The sequence below is a fragment of the Dryobates pubescens genome, chromosome 27 (assembly GCF_014839835.1).
Source record: "Dryobates pubescens isolate bDryPub1 chromosome 27, bDryPub1.pri, whole genome shotgun sequence".
In the NCBI taxonomy this organism is placed as follows: domain Eukaryota; kingdom Metazoa; phylum Chordata; class Aves; order Piciformes; family Picidae; genus Dryobates; species Dryobates pubescens.
Genome location: NC_071638.1, coordinates 9,118,078 through 9,134,823, shown reverse-complemented (window position 1 = coordinate 9,134,823; position 16,746 = coordinate 9,118,078). Strand labels below are relative to the sequence as shown.

Sequence of the window (16,746 nt, the reverse complement as noted above, 5' to 3'; positions counted from 1 at the left end):
AGAGGGAAAGGGAGAGGAGAGGAGAGGGAGAGGAGAGGAGAGGGAGAGGAGAGGGAGAGGAGAGGGAGAGGAGAGGGAGAGGAGAGGGAGAGGAGAGGGAGAGGAGAGGGAGAGGAGAGGGAGAGGAGAGGGAGAGGAGAGGAGAGGAGAGGAGAGGAGAGGAGAGGAGAGGAGAGGAGAGGAGAGGAGAGGAGAGGAGAGGAGAGGAGAGGAGAGGAGAGGAGAGGAGAGGAGAGGAGAGGAGAGGAGAGGAGAGGAGAGGAGAGGAGAGGAGAGGAGAGGAGAGGAGAGGAGAGGAGAGGAGGAATTGGAGAGAATTGTTTTGGTACAACCCATCTTATAGTAGATATCTTTCCAATGGGATTGTTTAGAATTTTCCCTATGCTAAGGTCAAAGATATCCTTCACAATACCTGTGGGCTGGTGAGATCAAAATTATCTTTCACAATACCTGTGGGCTGGTTAGTGGATTTTGGAAGCACTTGCCAACAAGGAGTCATCCATGCTAGTTGAAGTCACCAATATTATTCTGGCTTTGTTGTTAATATTATTCTGGCTCTGTTGTTATTAGTTACATTTATTTCCTGTTTCCTTGAAACAGACAAACAACAAAAAAAATGCATTGGGAATTTGTGAAAGGCGGAAATTTGGAGCTTTCTTTTCTTTAACAAGGTCATTCTCCTGTTGCTGTTACAGCTGGCTGTAGAAGAATGCAGTCATGTGCCACCGTTATTTCTATTTCATAACGGGGGCAGAAGGGGATTGATATAAATCCCTCCTGTAGACTGTGGGTTAGAATTGTGTATTCCCTTGTATGGACTGCTGAACATTTGCTCCCTGTGAACAGTGCCACGATGCTCTTTTGAGTAACTGCCTACCCATGAGAGTGGGAGGTTCATGAAAGGACATCGTATGGTCAGGCTTACTGTACCTAAGAAGGATAACTCACAGGTATTTAAATCCCTTGGTTTGGTTGCTTTCAAAGCAAGGAAGACAAATGACAGGCATTAAAGTCCCTTGGTTTGCTTGCTTTCAAAATAGAGAAGTAAAGCATTTGCATTAAGTGACTTCACATGCAGTTTCTCACCTCTTTCTGATTTTTCTGGTTTAGCACTAATCCTACAGACATTCACTACTTCACTGTAGCTGTGAAGGTTCTCTTGACCAGATAGATATCCAAATTAAGGGTGGAGGGGGTTTTTTTCTCCCCTTAGTTGCTGGGCACTGTCCATTTACAGAAATCTACTCATTTCATTATCAAACAGCCTTCACTGTCTTTAAACACTTTTTGCTGTCTTTGCTAGCCATGCTCAGAGTCAAGTGGCTCGCACGAATGAGATCCTCTACAGGCAGAGCTCATGTGTGAGGCTGTCCCTGAAATTTTCTGGTTGAGATTCATCTGACTTGTTCTCACTTAGGAAAACATGGAAGGTGTGTACATCAAGGAAGTCTGGGTTCAAGTGCAAGTACAGATGGAGACTTAGCTGTGTAAATGGTGCTGCTAGATGCTAAGCCCTTTAAAATTCAACTTCTTTAATTGAAGTCTGATTAGAAGGTAAATTGTTTCTGATTATTTCTTCTCTTGACAACAGCTCAGCATGATGGAAATGTTACTAAATGGCATGATGCCTACTTCAACAGACCAAGGCCATATTTCACAAATGAAGGCTTTCCAAACCCACCCTGTGTGGAAGGAAAAGAAGATCTGAGTGACAAAGATGAGACCTACGTCATAGGTGCTGATACTACCTGCCTGATACCAGGCAGTCAAGACAAAATATGCAATGGCCCACTAAAACCAAGAAAGCAGTACCTGTAAGTATGTTTGCTCATTCAAGAGGAAGATTTAGGTGAAATGTATGTTTATAACACATTCAAAATGTGTAGTTTGGTTGTGAAAAGGTAGAGGTAGAAATGATCTTCATGTGTTTCTGAATTTGGTTTTTTGGCTGAGCATAAATATGGATGTGGTGGGTTGAAATTTACACAATGTGAGGAAGAAGTTTTTCACCATGAGAGTGGTGAAGCCCTGGCATGGGTTGTCCAGGGAGGTGGTTGAGGCCCCATCCCTGGAGGTGTGTAAGTCCAGGCTGGATGAGGCTGTGGCCAGCCTGATCTAGTGTGGGGTGTCCCTGCCCATGGCAGGGGGGTTGGAACTAGATGGTCCTTGTGGTCCCTTCCAACCCTTGCTGATGCTATGATACTATGATATTGACACCGAAGTCCTTGATGTCTGCCACAACATCGCTTTAACAGGTGATTGATGATTCCAACTTGGATTAGACTAAAACTGAAAAGTAGCTTTTAGTATCTATGTGAAGCACTTAAGAAACTGCACAAAACTTTCATCTCATCAGTTGCCTTGTTTTTCTTTCACAGATTTAAGTTCAGAGCAACTAACGTTAAAGGACAGTTTACAGATTCTGACTACTCTGACCCTGTCAAAACATTAGGTAAGGAGAGTGTTGTTTACTGAAGTTATGTCCTCTGATTCCAAAGAAACTACACAACTCCATGTTTCTTTTTAGTATAGCATTTGCCCTGAAGTAAATAATAGCTGAGGAAACAATGGCTCGAAGTCCAGATGGAGAGCAGTGACAGTGGTGTCCCTCAGAGGTCGGTACTGGGACCTGTGCTCTTTAATATTTTTATCAGTGACACAGACAGTGAGATCGAGGCACAACCAGCAGTGTGCAGATGGCACCAAGCTGAGTGGTGCTATTGATACAGCAGAGGGACAGGATGGCATCCAGAGGGACCTGGACAAGCTGGAGAGAGAGGTGAACCTCATGAGGGTCAACAAGAGCGAGTGCAGAGTTCTGCACCTGGGCTGGAACAATCCTCACTGTCAGTACAGAATGGAGGAGGAGGTGAAAGAAAGCAGCCCTGAGGAAAAGGACCTGGGGCTGCTGGTGGATGAGAAGCTGGACAGGAGAAGGCAGTGTGAGCTTGCAGCCCAGAAGGCAAATCACAGCCTGGGCTGCATCCAAAGCAGCATGGCCAGCAGAGCCAGAGAGGTGATTCTGCCACTTTGCTCTACTCCTCACCTGGAGTACTGTGTGCAGATTTGGAGCCCTCAATACAGGAAGGACATGGAGCTGATAGAGAGGATCCAGAGGAGGCCATGAGAACGATCAGGGGGTTGGAGCAGCTCTGCTAAGAGGACAGGCTGAGGAAGGTGGGAGTGTTCAGCCTGGAGAAGAGGAGGCTCCAGGGACACCTAAGAGCAGCCTTTTACTACCTGAAGGTGGCCACAGGAAGGATGGAAAGAGACTGTTTGCAAAGACCTGCAGGGACAGGACAAGGGAGAATGGCTTCATACTAGAGCAGAGCAGATTTAGATTGGATGTTAGGAACAAGTTCCTATGAGGGTGGTGGAACACTGGAACAGGTTTCCCAGGCAGGTGGTTGAGTCTCCTTCCCTGGAGATCTCCAAGGTGATGCTGGAGGAGGCCCTGGGCAGCCTGATCTAGTTGGCGATGTCCCTGCTGAGTGCGAGGAGGTCGGACTGGATGAGCTCTGGAGGTCTCTTTTGGCCTGCACCATTCCATGAATCTAATGTAACCATAAATGAGTAAATGTCATAAGATTTTTTATTATTATTGTTATTTTTAGACATTTTCTCCAGACACACCAGCTGAGGAACATTGCCCAGGTGTTTGCTCCTAGAACATCCCTGGTTATTTGAACTTCAGACTTGCCCTAGAAACATAACCCAGAAAGCATCCCCAAAAACCCCATAGCTGTTAGGTACCTCTGTGGCCAAATAATTCTCTTCCACTTATGACTACAACATCTTTTCACAAGAATGTTTTGCTTCCTGAAATCAGAATTGCAATTTAATTTTAAATCAATTATTTTAGGTTGGGGGGGGGTTGCAATTACCAATTAAATTAGTGGTTTTCCAACATTACAGTTAAAGCACTAGTTGGAATTTGGGCAGAGATATTCAGTACAGTTCAAAGAAGCTTCCATTATTTTGGATTTAAGTCTACTTATGGAATAGTCTCCTTAGAATAAGGCTGACCTTGTATCTGTGCTATTTAATACTGCATGTTAAAGGTGTTTGAAGCAGAGAAAAGTTATGGAAAACCTGTGAGAGAGTTGTCTGCAACAGATGTCAGATGGTAATAGGAATTTATGGAGGAACATTGAAGCAGAAATTATTGGGCTAGGCAGCTGCAATCAGTTTTTTTTTAATCAAGGATACCTGTTAATATGGTGCTCCCACTCAGCCCTGCTTGGGGCACCACAACTCTCCCCTGGAGCTGGAGAAGTGGAGTTTTGTTCCTCATAACCCACGGCTGACATTGCAAAAGCAGTGTCCATGTGAAAGGTCAGGATTTTTCCATGAGCTAATTAAGATGTGGTGAGCAATATCATTTCAACTTCTAACACATCCAGGCAGCTTATAATCTTCTCATCAACTCTGAGAGCTGCTTCAGCAAATCGCTGCGGGGCAGCTGGGAATCCTGCTTAAGTGTACTCTGAAAAGTGTAAGGACTTTTCCCATGTGAAATAAAAAGTTGATGAGGCAGGAAATACCCAAAATGGGCTTTCCTGACACTGCCCTTTGCATAGAAAACTATATTTATGATATTTTTTTTTAATTGCAGCTTGTAATTGTCACATATTGAGTTGCAGTTGCTCAGAATTATACAACATGGTATCTTCTGTCTCTTTTCCCTTGCCCATGATCACAGCATCATAGCATTGTTAGGGTTGGAAGGGACTTCAAGGAGCATCTAGTTATAACCCCCCTGCCATGGGCAGGGACACCTCACACTACAGCAGGTTGCTCACAGCCACATCCAGCCTGCCCTTCAAAACCCCCAGGCATGAGGCTTCCACCATCTCCCTGGGCAACCTGTGCCAGTCTCTCACCACCCTCATGGGGACCAACTTCTTCCTGACATCCAGTATGAACCTACCCACTTCTAGTTTTGCTCCATTCCCCCCTGTGCTATCACTCCCTGACACCCTCAAAATTCCCTCCCCAGTTTTCTTGTAGCCCCCTTCATATAATGGAAGACCACAAGAAGGTCTCCTGGGAGCCTTCTCTTCTCCAAACTGAACAACCCCAACTCTCTGAGTCTGTCCTCATTGGAGAGGTGCTGAAGCCCTCTGATCATCCTCATGACTCAGAACACCAGCTCCTTTACCTTCTTATAAAGGCTTTTATGATTAATTTTGTCCTGCTCCTAACAACATCACCAATTCCCACATAGATAAAAATCATGAGTCCGTGAGGAGAGATTCATCCAGCAAGTTCAGATGTGATCACTGAAAGGGTTCCTTCAGTACCCTGAGGAGAATATCTCTCCCCAAAAAGCATCTTTTATTTTGTGCCTGTGAATGATAGCTGCAAGATTCATAGGTTTAAAGTTGTGACTTCCTTTTCCACTTCAGGAGTCTGATGACTCAGCTGTCAGAGCATTGTGCCTGCTCTTGGCTGCATAGAGACTGAAGCAGGAGCTCAGCTCTGGCTGGAGTTCAGATTAATGCAGTGTAGAGCTACCTTAACTTGTTTACCAAGTAAAACTGAAAAGCACCAGGGGATGGCTGCCCATATAGCTGCAGACATACACTACTAACCTTCTGTATTACGTAGATTAACAGTGCTTAGAAACCTTAACATAAATTGTTTCTGGGTTTCTTATACTTTCTAGCTGAGCAGCTCTTTGGCTGACAAGGAAATTCTCTCTGGTTCCATCCTGTCAGAACGGTAAGAATTAGAACAAATCATGAAACATTAGGCTTCTATTTTTTGTTGCAGGTGAAGGACCTCCAGGAAGATCTGTAGAAGTCATCCTTGCTGTTACTTTGTGTATACTTTCAGTTGTTCTTCTGGTAGCTGCAGTATATGCTTTTGCAAGGTAAGCTTTATGTAGCCTTGCCACACTGTGGTTGCAAGGACTCCAAAATGTTTTAAAGAAGAGTGGAACCAATAATGGAACAAATCTGTCAGCTGAAAATGTAGTATTTTTTTTCTTTTTTTTTTCTTTTATTTTTCTATTTTTTCTTTCTTTTTCTTTTTTTCCCTCTTTTTTCTCTTTCTCTTTCTCTCTCTTTCTCTTTCTCTTTCTCTTTCTCTTTCTCTTTCTCTTTCTCTTTCTCTTTCTTTCTCATTGTCTTTCTCCTTCTTTCTTTCTTTTTCTTTCTCTTCTTTCCCTTTCCCTTTCCCTTTCCCTTTCCTTTTCCCTTTCCTTCTTTCTTCCTCTTTCTCTTTCTTTCTCTTTCTCTTTCTCTTTCTCTTTCTCTTTCTCTTTCTCTTTCTCTTTCTCTTTCTCTTTCTCTTTCTCTTTCTCTTTCTCATTGTCTTTCTCTTTCTCATTGTCTTTCTCATTGTCTTTCTCCTTCTTTCTTTCTTTTTCTTTCTCTTCTTTCCCTTTCCCTTTCCCTTTCCCTTTCCCTTTCCCTTTCCCTTTCCCTTTCCCTTTCCCTTTCCCTTTCCCTTTCCCTTTCCCTTTCCCTTTCCCTTTCCCTTTCCCTTTCCCTTTCCCTTTCCCTTTCCCTTTCCCTTTCCCTTTCCTTCTCTCTTTCTCTCTCTCTTTCTCTTTCTCTTTCTCTTTCTCTTTCTCTTTCTCTTTCTTTCTCTTTCTCTTTCTTTCTCTTTCTCTTTCTTTCTCTTTCGCTTTCGCTTTCACTTTCGCTTTCTTTCTCTTCTTTTTTCCTTCCCTTTCCTTTTTCCCTTTCCCTTTCCCTTTCCCTTTCCCTTTCCCTTTCCCTTTCCCTTTCCCTTTCCCTTTCCCTTTCCCTTTCCCTTTCCCTTTCCCTTTCCCTTTCCCTTTCCCTTTCCCTTTCCCTTTCCCTTTCCCCTTCCTTCTTTCTCTTTCTCTTGTTCTTTCTCTTGTTCTTTCTTTCCCTTTCCCATTTTATTTTTCCTCTTTATTGACAGCCTGATATAAAGTAAATATTGCAAATTGTATTTTCAGGCATTAGTAATAACTTTATCAGTTAAATACTTCTAAGTCTCGTGTGTAAAGGATTGTAGATGTTGTAACTGCTGGATCTGACTAAATTACACAGTTGGAAGGGAGAATAATGACCAAGAAAGGACTCTTGGCAAGTGTTTTTTGTTTTCTGCCTGACTAATCAAAGCATTGACATACATGCCCTTTAAATTTTAATATTGATATTTTTTCCCCTTTTTTTCTGGTTAGAATCCGTCAAAAGCAAAAGGAGGGAGGCACATACTCCCCACGAGATGCTGAAATTATTGACACTAAGTTCAAACTGGATCAGTTGATCACAGTGGCAGACCTGGAGCTGAAGGATGAGAGATTTACACGGTAAGCATACTCCTTAGGCAAAACAGTAGTCCAAAGGGGCTGTAGCCATGACCCCTTTCTGACCTTTGCTTGTTTGGAAGTGTTTGTGGTGCTCTTATTTACACAGGTCACTGAGATCCTCTTTCAAAGTATGACCTCCATCCTCAAGACACTTCTCACTAGCTTTTAGAAAAATCACTTAATCTTCAGCTCTTTTTCCAACAAGATAAAGATCAAAGTGCAAATCACTGCTTAATTGTGTTAGCCAAGAAAAAAAAATCAAATAATAAATTGGCTGCCTGGTTTTAAACCTGCAGCATTTCTAAGTTTTTGAATGGCCCAGTGGTTTTGTACGCTGCAAACCCACATCAGCCTTTTGAAAGAGTCAAAATGCTCCCCAGAAGTCTCAGTCAACTCACTCAAGAAGAAATCTGTCACAGTCCAGCTGACATTTGTTTGTTTGTTCATTTCCACAAAGGGATTTGCATAACATCTGTGTTTCTGTGGAGCTCAGCACACTTGGCTATCCTGGCATCTACTCCTTTCAGGTGCACGTAACAATTCCAGGCTTTTCATATTTATTTTTTTTCTGTCCCACAAAGAATTTGCCACAGATATTTATCAGAAGGAAAACTGCTCTTTCTGATTGCCATGAATGTGGATATTATTCACCACATAAATACCGTGATGATTCTCAATAATAGATGGCATCCAGCTGAGTTAGAAATGTTTGATGAGCATTCTTTACCTGCCTGCATTTTCCCTGCTGTGTCCCAGATGAAACACTGTGGTAGGCAGTCTCCTTAAAGAGGAGAAGTCTAAAATAGTCTTCCCCTAGCATTCAGGCATCCTACTGTTGCAGGCTAGGAATAGCTGGAAGATGAAAGGTTGTGGCTGTTGACCTGTTTTGTCTGTGTGAGTGTGCACATGTCTATGTGTGGTATAGAGTGAGCTGCATGTACAAACCTGTTCAAAACAGTGCACAGGGGAATGGCTGCTTGTAACAGATGAGAAAACATACTGGGAATCATCTGGAAATCATCGAGGTGATGGATGTGGTATGCTCTGTGTGTGGCAGATGTCACTCCGCTAGCGCTGGTTGGTGCCCACTAATAGCAGGAAACAGTGGCTGAAAGCAGAAGCATTGCCAATGGATGCACTCTGATAGCTGTGACTCCTAGAAATGATTCTTGTTGCCAAGCTGTTAGCTGAATAAGAACAGTACTGACTTTGTTGATATACTAAAGTGTTAATGGATTTTGCTTCCAGATACTCTTCACTTTTCTTTAGACGCAAGGAGATATTTGTCATCCAGTAAGTCTTTGTATTCCTGAAGCAACCACGGTGTGTTTCCCACTCTGCTCTTCTAACCTGTGTGCTCCCATGCTCTGTTGACTAATACAGTTGATTGAAGTGAAGTGTCAGTCTCTGCAGCTATGCTAATGGCAAACCCTACTGTTTGTCATCGTGAAATCACATTTGAGTCTCTAATAGCAAGGTACAAACAGTTCTCTGACTCTTCTGCAATAAATCAGGGCTCCTCTCCTCTCCTCTCCTCTCCTCTCCTCTCCTCTCCTCTCCTCTCCTCTCCTCTCCTCTCCTCTCCTCTCCTCTCCTCTCCTCTCCTCTCCTCTCCTCTCCTCTCCTCTCCTCTCCTCTCCTCTCCTCTCCTCTCCCCTCCTCTCCTCTCCTCTCCTCTCCTCTCCTCTCCTCTCCTCTCCTCTCCTCTCCTCTCCTCTCCTCTCCTCTCCTCTCCTCTCCGCTCCGCTCCGCTCCTCTCCTCTCCGCTCCTCGCCTCGCCTCTCCAAACCTCTCCTCTCCCCTCCCTCACCTCACCTCTCTGAACCTCTCCTCTCCCCTCCCTCACCTCGCCTCTCTGAACCTCTCCTCTCCAAACCTCTCCTCTCTTCTTTCAACCTCTCTGAACCTCTCCTCTCCCCTCCCTTTCCCTCTCCTCCCCTCCCTTTCCCTCTCCTCCCCTCCCTTTCCCTCTCCTCCCCTCCCTTTCCCTCTCCTCCCCTCCCTTTCCCTCTCCTCCCCTCCCTTTCCCTCTCCTCCCCTCCCTTTCCCCTTCCCAATTTCCTTCTCTTACTGCCTTTTTCACTCATTTCCAATGAAGCTGTTTCATGCTATGCCACTACAATCTCAGCCACACAGCCAAATCCTTTATCAGTTTCTAGAGTACTCTTCTGCCACTTTTCTGTCTCAGTTATGTATAGTTTAGATTTGTACTGTCTTAAAATCTACAGAGCAATTGCAAGCTAATATTTCATACTTATTGTGAAATATTATGCATTTGATTATGTGCTTAATGCACATCAAGGCCTTTACTGAACAGTGTTTTAGGCATTTCATGAACCCTTATTTTAATGACATGGTCTCACGTTTGAACTTGCAATTTGTCACAGAATTCTAAAGTTGTCAGGGTTGGCAGGGACCTCAAGGATCATCCAGCTCCAACCCCCCTGCCATGGGCAGGGACACCTCACACTACAGCAGGTTGCTCACAGCCACATCCAGCCTGGCTTCAAAAATCTCTAGACATGAGGCTTCTACCACCTCCCTGGGCAACCTGTGCCAGTCTCTCACCACCCTCATGGGGAAGAATTTCTTCCTGACATCCAATCTGAATCTCCCCATTTCTAGTTTTGCTCCATTCCCCCCAGTCCTATCACTCCCTGACACCCTCAAAATTCCCTCTCCTGCTTTCTTGTAGCCCCCTACAGATACTGGAAGTCCACAAGAAGGTTTCCTTAGAGCATTCTCTTCACCAGACTGATAAGCCCCAACTCCCTCAGTCTGTCTCCATAGCTGTTTAAAAGAAGCACTACTTGTAAGACAGTGGGGAGGGACTAACTCTCTCACTAGAAGAGCTGGAAAGCAGAAATAATTTGGGTTCAACGTAGGAAAGGGAAAGCAGTGGAAAAGGTAGTAGTCTGAATCACAAGCCCTATGAGGAGAGACTGTGGGAGCTGGGGTTGGGTAGCCTGGAGAGGAGGAGACTCAGGGATGACCTTATTGCTCTCTACAACTACCTGAAGGGAGGGTGTAGACAGGCAGATGTTGGTTTCTTCTCCCAGGCAGCCAGCACCAGAACAAGAGGACACAGTCTCAGGCTGCACCAGGGGTGGTTCAGGTTGGATGTTAGGAAGAAGTTCTACACAGAGAGAGTGATTGCCCATTGGAATGGGCTGCCTGGGGAGGTGGTGGAGTCACCATCACTGGAGGTGTTCAGGAGGAGACTTGATAGGGTGCTTGGTGCCATGGGTTAGTTGATTAGGTGGGTTGGGTTGGTTGATGGGTTGGATGCAATGATCTTGAAGGTCTCTTCCAACCTGGTCTATTCTATTCTATTCTATTCTATTCTATTCTATTCTATTCTATTCTATTCTATTCTATTCTATTCTATTCTACCTGCCTGGATGTGTTCCTGGGTGATCTGCTCTAGGTGATCCTGCTCTGGCAGAGGGCTTGGACCGGATGAGCTTTTGAGGTCCCTTTCAGCCCCTGGTATTCTGTGATTCTGTGAAAATTAGTGTCTGATCTCAGCTTTCCTATATCTTGTGCATGTGACAGCTGTCTGTATTCGAGTTAATATATAGCACAGACATTACTTCTCCAGATCAGCCTGTTTCTTCTTTCTTTCAGTAGGGATAGACATGGCTCCTGCCTTGCCTTTTCCCTCAATAACGTTCCCTTTATTCATCAGCTACTAAAAGCAGGCTTCCTGAGCTTTGTGTCACAGGAGCAGGAGGTTTACAAGTGTACATGTCCTGGTACAAGGGAAGGAATGACCGTGTGTTCCCTTTCCTTAGGCCTTCAATATTGGCGGAGGGTTAAGCTCCATATAGCTTTAAATTAACTTGCTAAAAATTAGTTCCTCCATTGGTCCTAGGAAGTGTCAGCAGTGCTTATGAGTTAAGCCTTTTGCCTACACACTCATTCCTGGTTTTTTTTTTTTTTTTCCATGTGGATGAAGTTTGAATTCCCTCTGGATTTCAGATGATTGACCCAGAGAGAAAGGCGAGTCTGTGTGACAATACGGTCTTGGGTTACCACTGCCAACACAAATAAATGGCTTCTCTCTAGCTCTATCATGAGTAATCTGAGTGGGATTCAGATTTTTGATAGGCTTCACTCCCCCCCCAAAAAAAAAAAAAAATCCAAAAAAAAAAAGAGAGAAAATCCCCCACATGAAACAATACACTGTTTTAAAAGAAAATCAGATTTAAGGCAATAAAGCATCCTTTATCTTAGAGAATGTTTTTCCTTCCCAGTTTCAAAGTCAGACAAGTGGGAATCTGCAATTGCCCATCTGAAATCAGGAAATTTCCAGCTTCATGGTTTGAGTCCAAATTGTGCTCATGGAGATCTAGTGATATCTGTATTCTTGTGTTGCATGCAAAAGACTGAGAAATGTGGAGAACAAGGTTACAGGTAGATGGTTTGCTGTTGTTTTTCCCACTGGTGAAATCCTGTAACATTATTATTATTTTTATTATTATTATTATTATTATTATTATTATTATTGCACATTCCAAGTCAAGAAACTTGGAAAGAAATAACTGATTTTTGAAGCCTGAGGATGCTAAAACTGAGGATCGCTGCAAGCATTTAGTGAGCACGCAAAATTAATCTCTTCTGAAGATTCTTACACAAAGAAAGCCAACAGTCTTCAAGTTAGGCATTAATCCTCATATATAAACAATTAAAGAATCTGATGTTCACAGGCTCACAGGATGTTAGGGGTTGAAAAGGACCTCCAGAGATCATCAAGTCCAACCCCCCTGCCAGAGCAGGACCAGAGAATCCAGCACAGGGCACATAGGAATGCATCCAGATGGAGCTGGAAAGGCTCCACAACCTTTCGGGGCAGCCTGTTCCAGGGCTCTGTGACCCTCCCAGTGAAGAAGTTCCTCCTCATGTTGAGGTGGAACCTCCTGTGCTGGAGGTTCCATTGCCCCATGTTCTATCCCAGGGTGCAAGTGAGCAGAGCCTGTGCCCTCCCTCTTGACCCCCAGCCCTCAGATATTTATAGATATTTATTCAATCTCCTCTAAGTCTTCTCTTTTCCAGACTGAACAGCCCCAGGGCTCTCAGCCTCTCCTCATCAGGCAGTGATCCAGTCCCTTCAGCATCCTTGTATCCCTCCTTTGGACCTCTCTCCAGCAGATCCCTGTCCATCTTGAACTGGGGAGCCCAGTTGCTATACTACTGTAATGTACTTTTGCTACCAAAGAAAAACCCCAAACCATGAGAGGTCAGCAGCTCTAAAAAACAAGTTCTTCACTTCAATTCCCACCCACAGGTGAAAGAGACAATCTGTGTGTGCCTTCTCTAAGAATGTTTACTGCTTGTGAAAGCTAATCTATGATTACACCCTAAAACAAAATGCACCCTTTATTAATATTCAAAATTATTTAGAATGCAACATATGATATATCCTGGCCTGTATCAGGAATAGTGTGGCCAGCAGTAACAGGGAGGTCATTCTGCCCCTGGACTCAGCACTGGTCAGTCCACACCTTGAGTTCTGTGTCCAGTTCTGGGCCCCTCAGTTTAGAATCGTAGAATCATAGAATCACTCAGGGTTGGAAGGGACCACAAGGATCATCTAGTTCCAACCCCCCTGCCATATGCAGGGACACCTCACACTAGATCAGGCTGGCCACCTCCAGGGATGGGGCCTCAACCACTTCCCTGGACAACCCAGGCCAGGGCTTCACCACTCTCATGTTGAAGAACTTCCTCCTCACCTCCAGCCTGAATCTCCCCACCTCCAGCTTCATTCCATTCCCCCTGGTCCTATCACTACCTGATATCCTAAGAAGTCTCTCCCCAGCCTTCTTGTAGCCCCCTTCAGATACCGGAAGGCCACAATGAGGTCACCTCAGAGCCTTCTCTCCTCCAGACTGAACAACCCCAACTCTTTCAGTCTGTCCTCATAGGAGAGGTGCTCCAGCCCTCTGATCATCCTCATGGCTCTAGGAAAGATGTTGAGATGCTGGAAGGTGTCCAGAGAAGGGCAACAAAGCTGGGGAGGGGTCTGGAGCACAGCCCTGTGAGGAGAAGCTGAGGGAGCTGGAGTTGCTTAGCCTGGAGAAGAGGAGGCTCTTAGAGGAGGAGACCTTATTGCTTTCTACAACTACCTGAAGGGAGGTTGTAGCCAGGTGGGGGTTGATCTCTTCTCCCAGGCAACCAGCACCAGAACAAGAGGACACAGTCTCAAGCTGCACCAGGGGAGATTTAGGCTGGATGTTAAGAAGAAGTTCTTCCCAGCAAGACACATTTGCCATTGGAATGTGCTGCCCAGGGAGGTGGTGGAGTCACCATGACTGGAGGTGTTTAGGAAGAGCCTGGATGAGGCACTTGGTGCCACGGTTTAGTTGATTAGATGGTGTTGGGTGGTGGGTTGGACTTGATGATCTTTGAGGTCTTTTCCAACCTGGTTAATTCTATTTGATTCTATATGTAACACTGATGTTTAGTTCTTTTCTTGAGCTGTTTCAATGCTTTGCTTTCCTGCTGTTGGATCCACGTCCCTTCATCACTGGAGCTCTAACTGGCACACTCTGGTTGCATCTGTACAACATAGATGCAATTTTTATAGCCTAAGGACCAAACTATGTTTGCTTACTATAAATTGGGTACAGCAAGCCCCTAATTACTATGAATTCTAGAGGAGGAAAGGCAATACTAGGTGTCATCTGGGAGATGTCTTCTTTTCTGTTGTTCTTTAGTGAAGGTAGGGGAATTCAAATGAGAAGCAAATGTAGTTTCTTTTCAGAGACTGCTTGGAATATTGTCCTGAAAAAAAGGCCTAAACCAAGTTTACTTTCTGCAAGCAGTAGATCAGCACAGCTATTGAAAATGCCTTTTCTTCAGGAAACTGGCTCTGTAGTGGTGCCCAAGTCACTGGAAGGCAGTTTGACATATCACATCATGCAAACAACATCAGTGATACAATAAGCACTAGCTTGTGGTCTGAACATGAGTTGCATGCCTTGCTGTCCTACTGCTTTCTTTTTCACTCTGAAGCTCTCCTTTGAGTTGTTCTAGCAAACACTTCGAATTGGAGCCTTTTGCTGTGGATTCTTAGACTTCTTTTTACTGTAGTGGCATTGACCTGTGGCTTTCATAGCCATTTTTTTTTTCTTTGTTTGAAGAGAACTGTTGTAACAAAATCTGTACCACAAAGGCACCTTCAGTGGCTTTGAAACTGAATTCTCCAGTGAGTAATCATCAATGATTCAACGTTTGTATTCATCTCATTTTATTGCCTGATTTAAAATAAGATCACTTCATTAACCAAAGCATTTTGAAAGCAAGTAGTTGTGGTTTCTACTGAACTGATGGCAGCAGTAGACGTTTGCTTTCCAGAGCAGCTTTTGTGTTATTTGTATGTAAAGGATGCATGATTTGTTTTGAAGAGAGAGACATATAAAAGGTGTACTTAGAACTAGTTTTTAAACTGTATTACCTCAAACTCTCTGGCTTGGTCTTTCAGACAGCCTCTGTGAGTCTGAGTGACCAAAGTTTGGCTGCTAAAGACATTCTTCAAGTGAGTTCGGAGACAATTATGATGACCAAGCTTTAAGGGCCATCTCAAAGTCCTTTGAGCATAGATGCTCATCTAACATCCTCATCAAACCTGCTGTGGGATCAAGTTAAAGATGTAATATGCAGCACAGCTTTAAAAATTGTTATGCAGCAGAAGGAGCAGGGAGCATGTAGAAATGAACATGAGAACAGGCAGTCATTTCTAAAACCTTTAGAAAAGAGCCAGAGCTGTTCAGCTTCCTTAGAGGCACATCGGTAGCATGATTCATCTGTGATTTATTTTATGCATCTCCTTCAAATGAGATGAAATCACACCTATTTGTCTTCTTTGGTTGGAAATGGAATCTCAAGTATCTGGCTCAAGAATAGTTGTCTACATTCAGAGAGATGAATCCTATCCTTGTGCTCTGAAATGACCCTCAGAAGAATGATATCAAGTACATAGTGCAAAGCGAAGCTGTCGATGTATGTGAAGTGGTGTGCTGAAAGCAGGCATTTCCCAGGGCCACATGAACCCAGAGCACTGGGAAATCATCTGAAGGGAATGATAGGAGCTGTAACTACCATATCTGCCAGTGCCTGAGATGAACACTAAGCAAAACAATCACTCTGATCTGACATATAGTAATATTTGAATCCACGAGACAAATAAATTTGGTCATTTAGTTGCTTGAGTACTTAATCTAAAGCCTCTTGAGATGCACAGTATTGGTCAACTCTCAGCTTGCTACATTTAACAAAAAAAATCTCTGTTGCAGGTTACTTAGTTATAGGAAATCCATCAAGTAAGTTGATGAAAGTTTCTTTTTGTATGTTGTGGTCATTGGTGAGTCTCAATGTGTGGTTCCCTCCCCTCTGTTTATTAGAGAAGGACTCTGAGCTGCGTATAAATCATAAAAGCATGACTAATTGCATGGTAACAGGAGAAATGCTTTCTCTCTCTCTGGGGTGAAGCCTGCATGTCTGTGTTTTAGCTTGGGAAGTAATACAGGGATATTTAAACTCCTTGGGGTTTAAAAACCATGTCATTATGAGGATGAGGTCACCGCAATATTTTACCTCTCTAAAACCTTGCAATGTCTGCAATGTTTTCCGTGCGGCCAAGAAGGATTCTGTGCCTCCGGCACTGCCACGTTAACTTCACAAACTTTGCTTTACTGTCAAACCTTGCCTTGCAATGTTGTCCCCTACCAAATCGAATAAAACCCTGCTGTTATTAGCAACACGAAAAGCTTGGTGAAGGGGAGGAAATGTTTTTGTTCTAGATGACTGAAAACAACCTAAATAAGCCTGCAGTGAGCACTTTGTCCTTGCCTACCTACAAGCATCGGTTTCTCCGCAGCTGAAATTCAAGAGCTTATTAACAAACTCCAATTACACAAGAAATAAAAGCAAACAAAACCAAAGCAAACAAACAAACAAACAAAGGACAAAGAAATTCCCTGTAGGTTTCTAATTCTCCTGTCATTCCTTTCAGGCCCATCAGCAAGAAATCCTTCCTGCAGCACGTCGAAGAGCTTTGCACAAACAACAACCTAAAGTTTCAGGAAGAATTTTCGGTATGTTGCGAGCAGTTGTCACAACATGGCAAGACCTGTGGTCGTTTCATGTGTCACATTTCATGTCCATTTTAAGCAGGCAAGGCCGTGAAGGACTCTGGCCTTGATAATCAATACCCAATTACCAGCTCGATTGTTTAGAAAGTAATATTACCCTGATTGGGATTCTGCAGTCTACGCTGCAAGCCTGATCAGGATTATTCACCGAAGTGTCAGCAGAGCTATTCACCAAAGTATCAGCAGAGTTATTCACCAAAGTGAAGAGTTATTCACCAAATACAAACTTCAGCCAGCAATCTTTGCAAGCATGCCCATAGTATTCCTGTTTTTACATGTGGAGCAATGCAGAAGTAGTTT

General features: G+C 43.9%; 1 protein-coding gene across 1 annotated transcript in view; it reads left to right on the top strand.

Annotated features, from left to right (window-relative positions):
* The window catches only part of PTPRQ (protein tyrosine phosphatase receptor type Q), a 140,886-nt gene that overhangs the window by 98,362 nt on the left and 25,778 nt on the right, over positions 1-16,746 (top strand). The window contains exons 32-37 of the mRNA XM_054173787.1: positions 1,592-1,814; positions 2,379-2,452; positions 5,776-5,875; positions 7,163-7,291; positions 15,589-15,615; positions 16,308-16,389. Of these exons, the coding sequence (XP_054029762.1) occupies positions 1,592-1,814; positions 2,379-2,452; positions 5,776-5,875; positions 7,163-7,291; positions 15,589-15,615; positions 16,308-16,389 (635 nt within the window). The remainder of the gene's footprint in view (positions 1-1,591; positions 1,815-2,378; positions 2,453-5,775; positions 5,876-7,162; positions 7,292-15,588; positions 15,616-16,307; positions 16,390-16,746) is intronic.